At 42.2% G+C, this 15,321-nt stretch overlaps 1 protein-coding gene across 2 annotated transcripts in view; it reads right to left on the reverse strand.

Moving 5' to 3' along the window:
* Positions 1–290: 290 nt before the first annotated feature.
* SPSB4 (splA/ryanodine receptor domain and SOCS box containing 4) overlaps positions 291–15,321 on the reverse strand; it is a 223,504-nt gene continuing 208,473 nt past the window's right edge. For both annotated transcript variants that reach the window (XM_048506592.1, XM_048506591.1), the window contains exon 3: positions 291–1,740. In XM_048506592.1, the coding sequence (XP_048362549.1) occupies positions 1,613–1,740 (128 nt within the window). In that variant the 3' untranslated portion in view covers positions 291–1,612. The remainder of the gene's footprint in view (positions 1,741–15,321) is intronic.

The following is a 15,321-nucleotide window of genomic DNA, read 5'->3' on the forward strand; positions in this document are numbered from 1 at the left end:
TAGACAAGTGAGAAGAGTAGACAGAAGTGACCCAGAGGCTAAACTGTAGTTACAATGGAAACAGCATTACTGACCAATCTGATGTAACTCACTGTTTTTAGGACAAGGCATTATTTAGTGCAGATAAATTCTGCACATGTTTCTTACATAGCAACATTCCCTCATCAAGAACATGGGAATGGAAATAATATTAAAGAAGGTAAGGTGAAGTATAACTTGTGTACTTTAAAAATGAACTCAGTTGTGTTGCTACAGTTCTGTGAAAATAACTTAGAAGGAGACACCAAAAGCAATTTGGACAGTAGACTTTATTAGAAACATTTTCTTCATTCTTCGATAAATTCACATTAAAATATGCTGAAGGCAGCTGAGTCTAAACATTCGACTTCCCGCCATTACAACAACTTCCAGTTAAAAACTAGACAACTGATCAGGCTGAGATCTTTGAACATGGTGGGAAACTCAAAAAAGAAAGCAGTGTCTTTAAAAAATAAATTCATCCCAAAGAATGAGTACATCTTAAGCAGTGAAGAAGAACAACAGAAGGCCATCCTTCTCTAGTGACATAAAACATATAAATGGGAGACTCTTGACAAAATAAGCAAATGCTATTGTCACATACAGGTTAAAAAAGAAAATCCAGTATTTGGAATTCATGGTATACAAATAACATTTGTTCCGAGTTAAAATGTGACATGATATTTGGTCTTGGGGGGGAAAAAAGCTAAAGTTGAATAATACCCTAATAAATAACAAGCTAAACTAGGAATCAGTGATTTGAACAAATCCCACCCCACTAAAAAGGTAGGACAGAATTAAGCCAAAATTTAAGTATGCCAGCTCCGCTAGTTTATCAATTGGCCTGAGTTGCTTCTGAAAAGGGGAAGATCAGCTACCTTAAAAATCATGACACAGCTGCTATATAAAATAATTTAAAATATGGCAGGTGGTATACTATACCAACAGTATGATTTTCTGAAAGGCAGAGCAACTAAAAAAATAAAAGGCCACAAATATATCAGTTTCAATGGAGCTCCAGTGCTTCACATGTGCAAGGGTTCCCCACTCCCTTATATAGCGCACATGAGAATCTTGTGTGTACTGGAGGATTCTTCTTCCCAAGGAAGAACAAAAAAGCGCCTATGTGCAAAGGAGGTCTGGATCACAGCTGATGTGTATAGAATTGTAGTTAGTTATATATGTGTTCAGGAACATTCAGGATGCTGAATTCTGATAAACTGTGGTATTTATTTTACTAGCTGTGCAGCTGGTAACCTGTTACTTTTGCATACAGGCTACACCTAGGGTTAGACCTTCATCTGGTGCATACTCGATGCCAGACCGCATATAAACCCCAACTTTGGATCTGACTAGTGAAGACAAGCTTTGGATTCTGCGTTTCAAGGCTGCTAACAGCATAGGTAACAATTATTTCACTTAAAAAACTAGACCAATGCAAAGAGTTTTCACATTCCTTAGTAGTCTCCACAATGTTCTGTCATGGGTGATTAAAAAAAAGGTTAAAAAAGTTAAATAACACTCAAAAGATCCATCACAAAGATTTATATTCTGATGTAAACAATTTCTATCATTTAGAGGTCTAGGATTCATCTTACTGATATTGTAAATAATTTTTCAGAGATTGAGGCAAAGGTAGAATTTCTATATCATGCAGGCGTTCTCTGCCCAGAGCAAAGCGGATTGATCTTCGGCACAGGTCCATTAAAGGCAGGGGTTCCGCTGGAAAAAAAAAGAAGACAGCCATCAACATTTTGCTTTGCTTTCTTCTTTAATTTTAAGTATATACATTAGGTTCCCTGGGCTAGGAAGAAATGTTTGACAAATATTTTGGTAGGACATTTTACAGATTTCTTCAACACCTTCACGAGAAAGAGACACTGAACTTATCACAACCAGAACACTATAACGTCATCAGAAAATGTGTTACTATTTCTTCCTCTGCACAACTGAAAGTAATAGTGACTACATATTTGCCTCAATATTTGCTTGAGAAACTACTTCTTAAAAAAGATTCTAAAATACTGGGAAATTACTTATGCATTCTGCTGTAAAGTTTCCATTGAAGATCCAGTGCCCTCTAAGTCAGTTTTAAAACACAATATTATTCACAGCTGAATTAGTGGATCCCTGACCTTTAAATACCATACTTTCTTCCTTTTTAAGATGATGAAAGAAACTGAAGAGTAATTGAAGTTCTAAAGGAAGCCTTTCAGTGTAGTGTGGCTTTCTCCCCCCAAACACTGAAGTAAACAGAAACAGGCAATTTCCTCTTTCCCTTCCTGACAATAAACAAGTTCACTTCACTGGAAAGTTAGCTTTCCTTAATAGTCTAAACACACATATACAAGAATCTTAACCACTGAAAAAGTGTTAAGATGTAAGACTAAAACATGAATATGTCAACTCTTCCTCTCATTCTGCTTCAATGACGGTTCTCATATGCATTAAGTTTCTTAAGTTTTAAGGCTCAATATAGTGCAATGTTATAGCATTTATTTATTTATTTATTTATTTATTTATTTATTTATTGTTCACACTTTTATACCGCCCCATCCCCTAGGGGCTCTGGGCGATGTACAACAACTTAAAACATAATAAATACATTATTTGAATATGCAAAGAGATATTTCACCTATTTTGATCTTTCAACGTGCTCAAGAACTGTAGAAAAAATTTACTAGTCTAAAATAAGAAATATACAGGAAACTTTCAGAAACTCTTCACTGGGTTGTCTTTTTTTTGGGGGGGGGCACAACTTTAAAGAAGTATGGCCTTTGTCCAAAACTCTGTGGGATTCTACACACACAGAACTGAGAACATGATGTAGAAGAACAATTCACTTAAATGTCAAAGTATGTTCGGCTTGGTGAAAGCCCTTTTGTAATCACTGGGGTGAGGGATCAGGACTGGAAGATCCGCAACCATGTTTTGCTGATCATTATTCTAAACATAGCACAGAAAACAAGCTCAAGTACAGACAGTGGTCAGAATTCCTGCTGGCCTCAGAATGTGCAGACACCACTATTTCTTGCAGATTAGAAAACTTGTGTATGCATGAACAATTTAGTAGGCAGACAACTCAGCTAGAGCTCTGCTATGCTGTTAAGAAAAAACAAAAATATAAGCAAGTATGTTCCACAATTTAAAATGCTAAGCATAGCCAAAAAAAAAAAAAAAGACAGAAAAGTAAGTGAATTCTTGTAGCAGCTGGTAACCATCACTGCTTGAACATATTTTTCTAAGTTGAAATATTAAAAATGTTTTCTTTTCCCCTGCCTCAGACTTGGGCACTTTTTAAGAAGTGTTACAGCGTTAGCCATAATTAGGACCAAAATGTTAACCAGAAGATTGATATTGTTGGCAGTGGAGCACCTTTAAAAATAACTGAGATGAAAGCACTACTTCAGCTGTGCAATGGGCCTATGATGTTAATTGTCCCAGCTTAGCACAGTTTTAATGCAACAGAGATAGCATGCACCAAGTTGTTCATGTTCACAGAGGAATCCTTTCATATATGGGTGGAAAAATGATTCTGCTTGCACTGAATATGACCTCTGCATGGAACAAATTGGATCTCCAACATTTCACTAAAGCTCACCAATAGAGTTATACTTTTTTGGAGGGTGGGGGGGAAGGGTATTATATGCCAGTTCCAATTTAAACAATCAGCACACAGAGAAAGAACTGGTTTTTTATGAAGTAAAAGGCAAAATGTTTTTTTAATGAAAGAAAAAGATATTGTATCTGGGTAGACGAACCTTTCAGAATCACAGTGCTGAGTCTCCTCTAATTTTGGGTTTCAGTAATAAAGTAAATAGCTTAAAATTAATACAACATAAAATTAATTTAAAACTCTGCTTTTTTATCATGTGTGAACTCAGCTTGGCTCTGCATCCTTCTCTTGTCCCTTTTTATGTCCTATAAAAATGGGAAAAGGGGAACTGCTCCACCACCCACAGTACTATGTCATCTCTGGCCACGTTTGGCTATGAAGTTCTCACTGCAAATGCCAACAGCTTATGCTTGACTGTATGTGGCATCTATTATTCTACTATTCTGTCCACAAGAAAGAATTAGAAATGGACTGTCACACTGGAGGTTTAGATTAAAAGAAATTCACTCTATAACCCAGCTTTTCCTATTAACTAACATTTCTGTTTGCCGATAAGATTTACAATTCACAGACCCTTTTTGACTGTAGGTGTTATCCTATCACTTGAAAAGCCAAATGAAAATTTTGTCAAAGTTGCCTTTAATTTTATTATGATGTTGAATATTGCTATTTTTAAAGTTTGCTTATGACAAAAGAAATGATTCTCATTCAAAATTTTTAAAAAAATATTAGTAAACTCATTTCAACAGCATGTCATGCGAATGCCCCTAAATCAGTAGAGCATATTATTTTAATTACTTCAGCAGATTGGTAAACATTATATTACACTTGCTGTTTTGTTTGGCTTTGGGTGCTTTGGACATGTCTGATTACTAAATTGACATTAGCAGTTCCCCAGTGAGGTTATTCCTTCCAAGTCTGAATTAGAAGCATGAAGAGAAAAGCTACACTATGGACCCCTCCGCACAGCAGAGGCAACTAGGGTTCGACTCGTGTCTGAGCTTGACTCCTCTGTTACTCCGCACAGCAGCTGACTCGTGTCTCTGGAGCTGAGTTCAGAGGTCGGGATTACCTCCTCGCGTCTTCCGCTTCTCCTTCCCAATTGGCTGCCATTCTATGGCGGGAAACGTGAGTGCGCGTCCCTTTTTTTCATTTACCGACGTAGGAGCTACGTAGGAGGAATTTTTTAAGTCGCACTTCTCGCTGCCGCCATGAGTCTCCCGTTCTGCGCATGGCCGAAATACTGCACTGTGATTGGCTGGCTGGCAGAGTCAAGGTGAGGGAGATTCTGCACTCCGCCGGCTTCGGCTTGAGTGCAACCCAAGTTCGCCAGGAAGTTGTACCTCCCAGTTGAGCTCGAAAATTTAACGGTGAGAGGGGGGAGCCGAGACAGACACGAGTTGAACGCTACGGCTGTGCGGAGTACCTGGGTCAGACCTACGTCGAACTAAGGTCGAACCCTACAGTGCGGAGTGGCCCTATGTTTACAAAACATTATACACTGAACTATAATGAATGTGGAAGGGAAGGAGAAAAGCAAGTTGTGGGGAAGCTAGCTTTCTGTGTGTGACTGAGCCTTGGTTTGGGGGGAAATAATTCATAGGAATGCATGTGACATGATGTAAAATTTGTGGATAGAGATTAACCAGAGGATACAAGGAGCTTGATTTATTACCACCACCACCCAACCTAGAGCATGATTCAACTACTTTACTGTATAGGCCACAATAACAGAGTGTTATCTTGGGTATCACAATTATCTGTTTTTACAGTAGTCAACCATGTCCCATGGGTATTCACGATGAAATGCTGCTACTAAAATGCACACAGTTACTTATGTGAAATGCACAAGATCTGAAATGATTTTACATCCATGGTGGCCAAACAGCCCTGAATGTCCTATCATGCCTAAATGAAGGTTATACACTTTAGCTCAAATAAGTAAATATTCATTGTTCAAACAACTTCTCATTGAATACATTTTCCTACCATCAATTCCACTTTAGGCAAGAATCTTAGTAAAAATGTTGGTTTGAGATAGATACTGTCAAAGATAGCAAAGAATGGCCTGGAAGGATTGTTTCTTAAATGTTTTACGGTTACAGATCCTGTACTTGAACACGCTGCAACAACTCTCTACCATACTGGAAAACATTCTTGACACTCAGAATATTTTTGAGCTATTAATTATAAACTTTATATGTTCTAAGGAAGCTGTTAGTTTCTGTACAGTCTGCTATACTGTAATTTTTTAAAGAAATTCTACACTCTTGACGGTTTTTTCTCTGGTTGTGCAAATTACAGCAATAAAACTAGTTCCATATAAAGGTAGAATTGAGTTCAGTTTATCAAGTTTATCTTCCAGACATAAAGAATTGGAACTTGGGTTGCAATGTGAATACCAGCTAGTGCTCCTTTAGACAGGTATAGCCTAACATTCATTTATTTGCCATGACATATTTTTTAGCAAGTCACTATGTGGCTAGTATTATAAGGTATCTGATATGTAACCACCCAGAAGGAGTCGTGGCTCAGTGGTAGAGCATCTGGTTGGGCATGTGGAAAATCTCAGATTCAATCCCTGGTATCTCCAGTTGAAAGGACCAGGTCGTAAGTGACATGAAAAACCTTTGCTAGAGACCTCTGCTTGTTAGAGGAAGGGAAGACAAGAGTTCACTACCAGTCCCAAGAGCACATTGCATGCCAACAGTCCAATGAGGGAGGGACAGGCAGGAGATATGGGATACCCAATGCACTTGCCTTCTTCGTGCCTTTTTACTCCCTCTTCCAGTGTTTCTGAGGGGCAGAAGAGATTGAAGGGCCAGCCAGAGTAGATGGTAGGTAAAAGGAGGAGTAAAAGGAGTAAAAAAAGCAGAAAGCTGAGAAAGGGTAGTCGGATTCTTCTTGAGCAAATTCTTACCCCCTCCCCCCCCCAAGATGCCTGTGGGTGAGAAAAATGCTTTCCCTTTCTGCTTGTGCTCACTTGAAAATTCACTTTTATGTGAATCTGGCAATAACTAAGAATTGCCTTTCCAAAAGATTTCCAAAAGCCTGGAAGAAAATTTAACCAGAGGCCTTTAAGATGAGTTCACAATGCTTATGATAGAACCAAAACATGTGAGTTTTTGAAGAGCCACAAGACACCTATTTATTTTTGATGTAAAAGACAAGCATGACTACACCTTCAGAACTGTGCTGGGAACAAAGGTGATGTGCGGGGTCCACCCTTGACTTTTGCCCAGGGCCCAAATGTTACTAAACAAATATCACTGAGGATTATTATATTACTAATGTAGACGATTATGTTGATGTATTAGAAATGTGTCCTAGTATCGGTCTTTCTGGAAACATCTGCTAACACCATTCAGTCAATTCAAAAATTAACTACCGTTAAGTTAGAACAGAAATGCTTTGACACAACATTTATCTATCTGCAGTCATCCAAAAAAAATCCAACCTTACAGTTTTGTGTGAAAAACTAAAAGGTGGTTGTATGATGCCACAAATATACATCTGTGGGTGACACATGGCAACTAGATCATTAGATCTGACATATTCTTCTACAGGAACGTCATATCCATGTAGAAATGCAATAGCCATATTACTCAGATATCTCAAACAGCAAGCTGTAACCCAAACAGTGTAACATGAGCTCCTGCTGCTCAGACACACACTTTGCCAGGCATACACTCGCCTCTCCAATCTCTCTCAATATGAGCATCTGGCCATTATTGTAATGTCTTCTTCAAAAGACTAATGGGCAACAGATGGCAAGATTCTGTTATCAGCTAAGGCTGCTAAAATGGCCACTTCAGTGTCTCCAGAAGTTGTTTTCCAGAGCTAATGAAATTTAAACAGTATCACAACCTTCATTTTGCAGTGGAAAGATTAAAAAATAACTTATTAATTTTTTAAAAAAGGGAATGGCTATCATCCAGGAAGAAATCTGATGAAACCAGCTGCTCAGGGAACCACTACAGAATCCTCAAGGTACTGATTTTTCATCTAATCTAGAGCTTCGCATATTCCAGTGCAGACTGGAATATAGTTACAACCAATATTTCTCCTCAGTAGGAACCTAAAGTGCATTACATCCCCAACCTCCTGCATTTTACCTCACAACAGCCTTATGAGGTACATTAGGTTGAGAGTGTGTAAGCAGACCAAGGTAACCCAGCAAGCTTCCACATCACAGAAGAGAACCTAGGTCTCCCAGATCCTAGCCTGATACTTTAATCACTACAGCACACTGGCTCTCAAAGATAGGAGCACACAAAGTGAGACACTGAGCACATCCACACACACACCCCACCACCCCCATTTCAGTACACAGCAGTATACACAGGTGCTTCTGGATCAAAGCTCTTGTCTTGGCCCAGGCAATGCTCTTCTTGTAAAATCAAATTAGTAAGCAAAACCATTAAATGGTAACATAGGCTATCCATTTAATCAGTGGAATGTTTGACACAAGTATTCCCAAAGGAACATTTGTATGTATAATACATCCACAAAACAAAAAATGACTTTGTGCCCTATGTTACATGAGAAACTGTTAAGTCTTAAATCTGTGTTATGAGATGCTATAAGGTTTTCAAAGACACCTGGTGAGATCAGTTTGATTTTCTCGATCGTTCATAAGTCTATTTTTAAAACAACTACCCCAATTATTCTCTTCAGTGACATTTTTTAAAAACTGAGGTTATAAATTGCTGAATAATTGCAAAAAATATTCTATGAGTTCACAATGGCTCCCATGCTTCTGTCATTCCACAAATTATATACAATAGGGTTGTTTAGGAGGGCTTTTCTATAAAGGTAAGAATACTATGGCAGAGACCTGTGGTGCAGTGGTAAGCTGCAGTCCTACAGTCAAAATCTCTGCTCACAACCTAAATTCAGTCCTGATGGAAGTTGGTTTCATGTAGTTGGCTCAAGATTGACTCAGCCTTCCATCTGTCCAAGGTAGGTAAAATGAGCACCCAGATTGCTGGAGGTAAAGTGTAGATGATAAGGAGAAATAACATTGGTCTTACCTGTGAAGGAGACTTCTCCATTGAGCAATTGAGGACATCTGGGTAGTTTGGATCTCCATTCAGGAAGGCAGGTGAAAATAAAAGAATTTTCCAGGAGCTCCTCCTCTTTCTAGGAGATGAGGGCTCTTCTCTCGCTCTCCCAGTTCTGGTTTTCTCTCAACAAGCAGTGCATGCCTGAGATAAAGAAGGGTCAGAACCAAAGGCAGATAAAAAAGGATTCCTGGAACAACAGCAGCCTCTATAGCCAGGGGAAGGTAGAAATAGTCCAGGAAGGAAAAAACCACAAAAAAAAGCAAGGAAACGAAGATCGAATTTTAAAGTCCCTCAGAAAAAAAACCGAGGATTAGTTCCCTTAGGAAGGAAATGTAACTCTAGGAAAAGCTTGACTATATAAACTAGTGGAAGGGATGTATGACTATTAGATTGCGACAGATGTCCTCAATTGCTCAATAAGAAGTCTCCTTCACAGGTGAGACCAATGTGCTATTTCTCCATTGGGCAAGGAAGGGATTATCTGAGTGACCTCCCCTAGCAGTGTCACTGAAGCAAATTAAAAGGGTGATTCGAAAGTCTCCTCTATGATGTATTATAACTAACACCTACTGACGTATTAGTGATCTGCATCGGCCGCACTAGAGATATTCAGTCTATAATAATGAGACAAAGCGTGGAAAGAGGAAGGACCAAATTTGCAGCTCTACATAGTATTCCAGACACAGAGCACATTATTATTCAAATGCTGCATTAGTGGATGCGTTTCGGACCAGAATAAGGCCGTAATCCCAATTAGGACTATCCCAGTTTTATGTACCCGATATGCCTCAGCTATGCATTCTCTCTCAGGCACTTGCTAATAGAGGGGGAGGATAATTGGTGCAGCCTCTATTATGATTAGCAATGGAAATGAATAGGGATTCTGATAAAATTCCTACGCTCCTAGAGTCCTAATCAGAAAAACCTTCCAGGGCCCTTCAGACATCAGAGATTTATGCCAATACACCTCCTTAGGGTGTTTTAGAGTCTGCACAAAGAAGTTGGCAGAAAAATTTCAATACGTCTATGGAAGGTGGAATTAGCAACAGGAATGGCGAAGGAGGCGAGGTCAAATCCACTTGTACTACCTTATCATGCATGAAAAGCACATAGTGGTGGCTTGATCGAAAGCGCTGCCAGCTCAGAAACTCTTCTGGCAGAAGTAATGGCAATTCGAGAAAAGACAACCTTCATTCTAGAGGCATTTTGAGGGAAATGTATGTAATGGAAGCTCAAAGGGAGCCGAAGTGAGTCATTAATAAAACAGTGCAACCTCAATGGCCAGAGGAGAATGATGAGTTGATTGTAGGCCTACCCTAAGGGAGGCTCCCTAAGGGAACCCTGGACAATGATAATGTGGATGAGAACTAGGGGAAAAACCTTCTATTCTAGGGGATCACTGAGAGTTAGCGCTGCCACCTGTCCTGCGGATATATGTATTTGTTCTAAAGGCCAGTCCTCTAAGCCATCCTGTAAGAAGGCCAGAATGTCACCAATCTTCCAGGCTCCATGGTGAAGAGAGACCTTCTTCCCATCAGCACCACCACATCTAGACGAAAGGCTTTCCACTTAGTGTTATATATTCTTTTAGTGGAAGGAAGGAAGGTTTTCTAGAGGCTAGCACATGAGTGTTTTAATAATTGCTGTAGGGGAGTAGCAGCTCCTAGGAAACTAGTGTTGTTGCCGTTCAATCTCTCACTTGCTTGAGTCAAGTTCAAAAGTAGCTTTGGATCTGGATGAAATACTCTAGGACCCTGGCTGAGCAGGTCCCTGATGAGGTGTAGTAGAAATGCGGATGGGGTTTGAGTACTGACACATCATGTAAGATGTTGGTGAACCATGGGCTACCTGGGCACAGCCAGGGGGGCTACAAGAATGACAATCCGCTCGCTTCCTGCTTGATCTTCACTTGCATGAGGAGCCTGGGGATCAAGTGGGAGGGAAGGGGAGGAAAGGCGTAAAGAAAATTCCAGAGGCCATTTGGAGGATAAGGCATCTATGTCCCTCCAGCTTTCAGCAGCAGTGGAACGCATGAGCATGAATCCTGGGAAGTTGGATTGTGTGTGTTCAGATTGGAGGCAAAAGAAGGGGTCCACGATCGAAGTTCCTTAGTCTCTAGAGATCCATTGAAAGATCTCCTCCTTCAGATTCTCTGCACCAAATTCCCTCTCCTGGGTGAAGATGCTTTTGTCTGCTCAGCCAGTCCGGGCTTGAATGATGTTCAGATTGCCCTGGAATGCTTATGCAGCTCTGATGGGAGGAGATATGGTTGGAGCTACTCTGCCCATTAGAAAAAGCAAAGACGAAGAGGCTTCCCTCTGTGGTGGGCTGATGACCTGGAACCTCCTGTCTGTTCAAGTACCAAGCTTGGCTGACCGTGTTGTCTGTCCGAACTCCAGAACATGGGCTCCTACCAGCAAATGTTGGAAAGCCGCTTTGAGGGCTGGGAACCAGGTGGTGCCCGCAGCTCCAACACATTGATGTAGGGAGATGAGCCTCCGCTAAGCTGACCAGGTCCCCTGAGTAGGGATGCCCCTCTGAGTGTAGCTCCCCAACCTTGAAGGCTGGCATCTGAGAACATCTGTTTGAGGTGGAGGGTATCCAGAAAGCGTCTTCCGATAAGTTTAGATTGGATCTAAAAGTCTAGTCCACCACAACAGGCTGATCTTGGACCGCCCTCGGTACTACAACCTGCTGATGAGATTTTGTTGGATATAATTTCCTGAAAAGGTAGAAGGAATCTCTGTAATGGTCTGGATCTGAGACCGTCCCCACTGGAATGGCTTCGGAGTAGGCTACCAACAGAGCCCATCAGGCTGGCTCAGAAGGTGAGAGGACGGAGCATTTGTTTCCTGGTGACAGAGGAACCTGCCGGTATCTTGGTCCTCAGGGTCCGCTTGTTTCTGCAGAAGGGGACCAGGAATCTTTGCACGACTCAGGTGTCTAGGATGAAACCCAGATGTTCCAATCGTTGGACCGGGTTTAAAGAACTTCTTCTCCCTGTTGATTCAAGAAGCGTACAGTGTTTCTCTAAGCATAGCAAGGTCTCCTGAAAGGCGTCTATGAACGATGCCATTGAACCTGAAGGAGTTTGATCGAATCAAGATATCGTCCCAGGTAGGGGTGCAGTCTGATGTTTCTTTCCCTGAGCAATACCACTAAGTTGATGAGCAGTTTGGTGAACACTCTTGAAGCGCCAGTGCAAAGCCCGAATGCGAGGCGAGCCACTGAATTGAAAAATGATCTTTTCCTACGCCAAATCGGAGGAATTTTTCTGTGGCCCTCCGATCATGCAGGTACAACTGAAGATAGGCTTCGGCTAGATCGATTGGAAGTGAAGGAACTCGTCATGGGTTGCCGGGAGTGAAGCCTTGGGCCAATGGAACGCAGAGGATTTCCCATTCTGAAGTAAGTTTTAGTTTTGACAAATTGGTTGGCCGATACTTTAAATCTAAAAATTAGAGCCACTCCCCGTTTTTCTTGGCAATTGCACCGTGAAGAGTATAGGAGTAGGAGGCTCTTTGCTCCTCTCTTGTTCCTCGATGGCACATGCTCCACAGCTTCTATTTTCTATTAGATGTGAGGATGGCTTTCAGCTTTCTGTTGTACCTCTTTTCTGGAATTTTGGATTATGGGGACTTCATGGCAAAAGGCTTTAACTTGGAGGGAGAGAAAGAAACTCTATTACATATCCCGAAGTTACTATCTCCAGGGGACCAAGCGTCTGTGTGAGAGGAATCGCCACTCCTGGCAGAATTTTTTTGAAGTCTTCCTCCCACTGCATAGGATTGGCAAATCATGCCTTTGGATTGGCGATTATCCTGGTTGTAGCGACCGGAAGCTGGATTCTTCTTATTATCCTTTCTTGATTCTGGTGTCGTCCCTGACCCAGTTTCCGTAGGGCGTCGAAAATTGTCTCTCTTGAACTGGTTGGAAACTCCCCTGTTGGAGGACGAAAATTAAAGTTAGAGGATGGATTTCCTGTCGAAGTTCAGAGGGCTTTGGCAGGTGCTTAACCGGTTTCTCAGCTTGGAGTCCACTAGGAAATTCTTTGAGGTCTTCCCCAAACAACTTTTCTCCTGGAAGGCGCATTCTGAGACCATGGCTTTAGATTCTCCAGTCCGTCTGCCACGCTCTCAATACCATAGCAGTCTACGCGTGGCAACGGAAGAGGCCATTGAACGCAAGCTGGAGGAAGGTGACGGCAAGAGTCTAGGAGTGGCATCAGCTGCGAAACTGGCAGCCTTCAACATCCTGTTAACTCCCTCTATGGCTTTGGTCTCCGCGGGGAGGCAGAATCTCCAACACCTTCCTCTTGCCCAGACGATCGATGCTCTGGAAACAATCGAGGCAGTAGCGCAGAGGCTCTGATGGCCATGGCAGCCGCTTCAGGAGATCCTTTTTGCGGAATTGCTCTCGCCCTTCTATCTTGCAATATCTCTTGATTTGTCCCTCTACCATCCTTGGATACAAGACCCACAGAAGCTCTGCAATAGCCAGATAGCTACTGGGCCATCTATAATCGGGACTTGTAAAATATGTGTATTAGCATATGCAGGTAAATCATACAATTTTCGCGAAAAAAATGGGGCACCTTCTGTTAGCAGCTGGCTTTTCCCATTGATTAATGACTTGAGATCTCAAAATATTCTGGAAGGAAAACCTTCTTGGAATCGGGGTTGGAAGGAAAAATTCCCCATCTCCCCTTGTGTATGGTAAGCGGATTTTACGCTTAGAGAGAACTCCTCTTCACTTTGTGGTGCTTCCCCAGGTGGAAGAAGCGCAGCAACCGATTTAGATAAAGCAAATATTGATAGTCATCCATCTGAAACAACAGACGCCAAGGAAGATTGTGCAGTAACCTTCATTTCCTCCAGATCCCTCCTGATCTGATAGGGACATCCCCCTCCTCCTCTACAAATGGGCGGCTCTGAATCTGGAGGAGAGTTGCCAGAGGGTTCAGGAATTAATTTTGGCCTTTTTTAAGGCTGCGCTTAGTTTGCCATATAGAGGGTGCCAGCTCTCTTATTATCTTTAAGCCCAGGCTTGGAAAGGGTTACTATGGAACTAGCAGGGGGACTAGCTGGGCAGGAGGTTGAGGATCTCATAAAGTTCTAGCATTTCCTCTCTCTCATAACAGCGCTCTTTCTTGCTGCAATGCCCTTTAAGGAATTCAAAAGCTTCCAGATTTTAACTCTCTCAATGCAAGAGCTTACCGCCCTCCTGCAGTTCCAGCGGAGCCTCCCCTTGTCTCCCTCATTTTGCTATCGGCCAATTTTAGAAAGCCCAGACCCGTGAACCCAGGGTACGGTAGGCTGGAAGCGGAAGCTGGAATCGCCATGGCTGCTTTCATGTCGTTTTGCGCGCTCCCTCCTTTAAGGAAAGCTCCGTCAGCCTGGGAGACGCTGGCGTTTTGCATTTTGCCTGCAGCCCCGGCTGCTTTTTTCTTCTGTGGCCCTCCTTTGGCGCTTGCTAGCCCCAGGCTGGGAGCGATTCGCAGGGACCTTATGCGGCTGTAACTTCCCTCCGAAGACAGGAGAGCCTCCCTCCGTTTCGGGCATGTCTCGCGGCTCTGCGGAGGGGAGGAGGGGAGTAAGATGGTGCTTAGCGCGTTGGCGGCTAAAAGCCTCCAACGCCGAAGTCTCTTACTCAACGGGACTGGAGGGCAGGGAGAAGCTGTGCCGTTTTGAGGCAAATGGCTATTCTCTACTGCCAGTCCTATTCCCAGCGCTCTGAGTTGAAAAAAGGATGAAAAAAGAATGAAAAAACAAACTTCAGTGGCTGAGAAACAGCCACTGAACCTGCTCTTCCTGAGGCAGGGAACAAAACTGGGAGAGCGAGAGAAGAGCCCGACCTCAGAAAGAGGAGGAGCCCGGGAAAATTTTTTATTAACCCCTGCCTTCCTGAATGGAGATCCAAACTACCCAGATGTCCTCTTGCTCAATGGAGAAGGTAATGGCAAACCACCCCACAAACAGTCTGCCTAGTAAACGTCATGATGTGACATCATCCCATGTATTTGCACAGGGATTACCTTTACCTTTTCACCTTTGAGTACTATACTATGACAGAAAAGTTCACGAATGCACTTTATAAAGGGAAAGGGGTTGCAAACTATACCCTGTGTGCAGAATGCATTGGGGTGGTTTTAATGACCCTCTAAGCAACTTTTCACCAATTTAAGCATCTATTTCTTCAGCTTAAGTGGCTCTTCCTCCAAGAGGAAATTGGAGGAATCCTTCAGACTTGAGCAAAAAGGAATGATGGGATATGAATGAATGAATGAATGAACGAACGAACGAACATGCTCAGTGGAGTGATAGGATAGGGGTAGGATACACCCCACTGTCTGCTGCATGTATTACCCTGTTGTTGCTATGATGTTTTATACTGATGTAACACCATTTTCCTGCATTGTATCTGCACCTAGTATCACATGTTCTATGCTGTGCTTATTCAGATTTCTGTAATGCTAATCCAAATACATTGTTTGTTCAATGTCGCTTCATATTACTTGTATCAATTTACACCGTGTCAGCTCTTGGAAGCGAAGCAGGTTTGGTGCTGGCTGGTACTTGGATGGGAGGTCACCAAGGAATTCCAGGGTCGCTATGGAGAGGA

This window comes from Sphaerodactylus townsendi, linkage group LG08 (assembly GCF_021028975.2).
Source record: "Sphaerodactylus townsendi isolate TG3544 linkage group LG08, MPM_Stown_v2.3, whole genome shotgun sequence".
In the NCBI taxonomy this organism is placed as follows: Eukaryota; Metazoa; Chordata; class Lepidosauria; order Squamata; family Sphaerodactylidae; genus Sphaerodactylus; species Sphaerodactylus townsendi.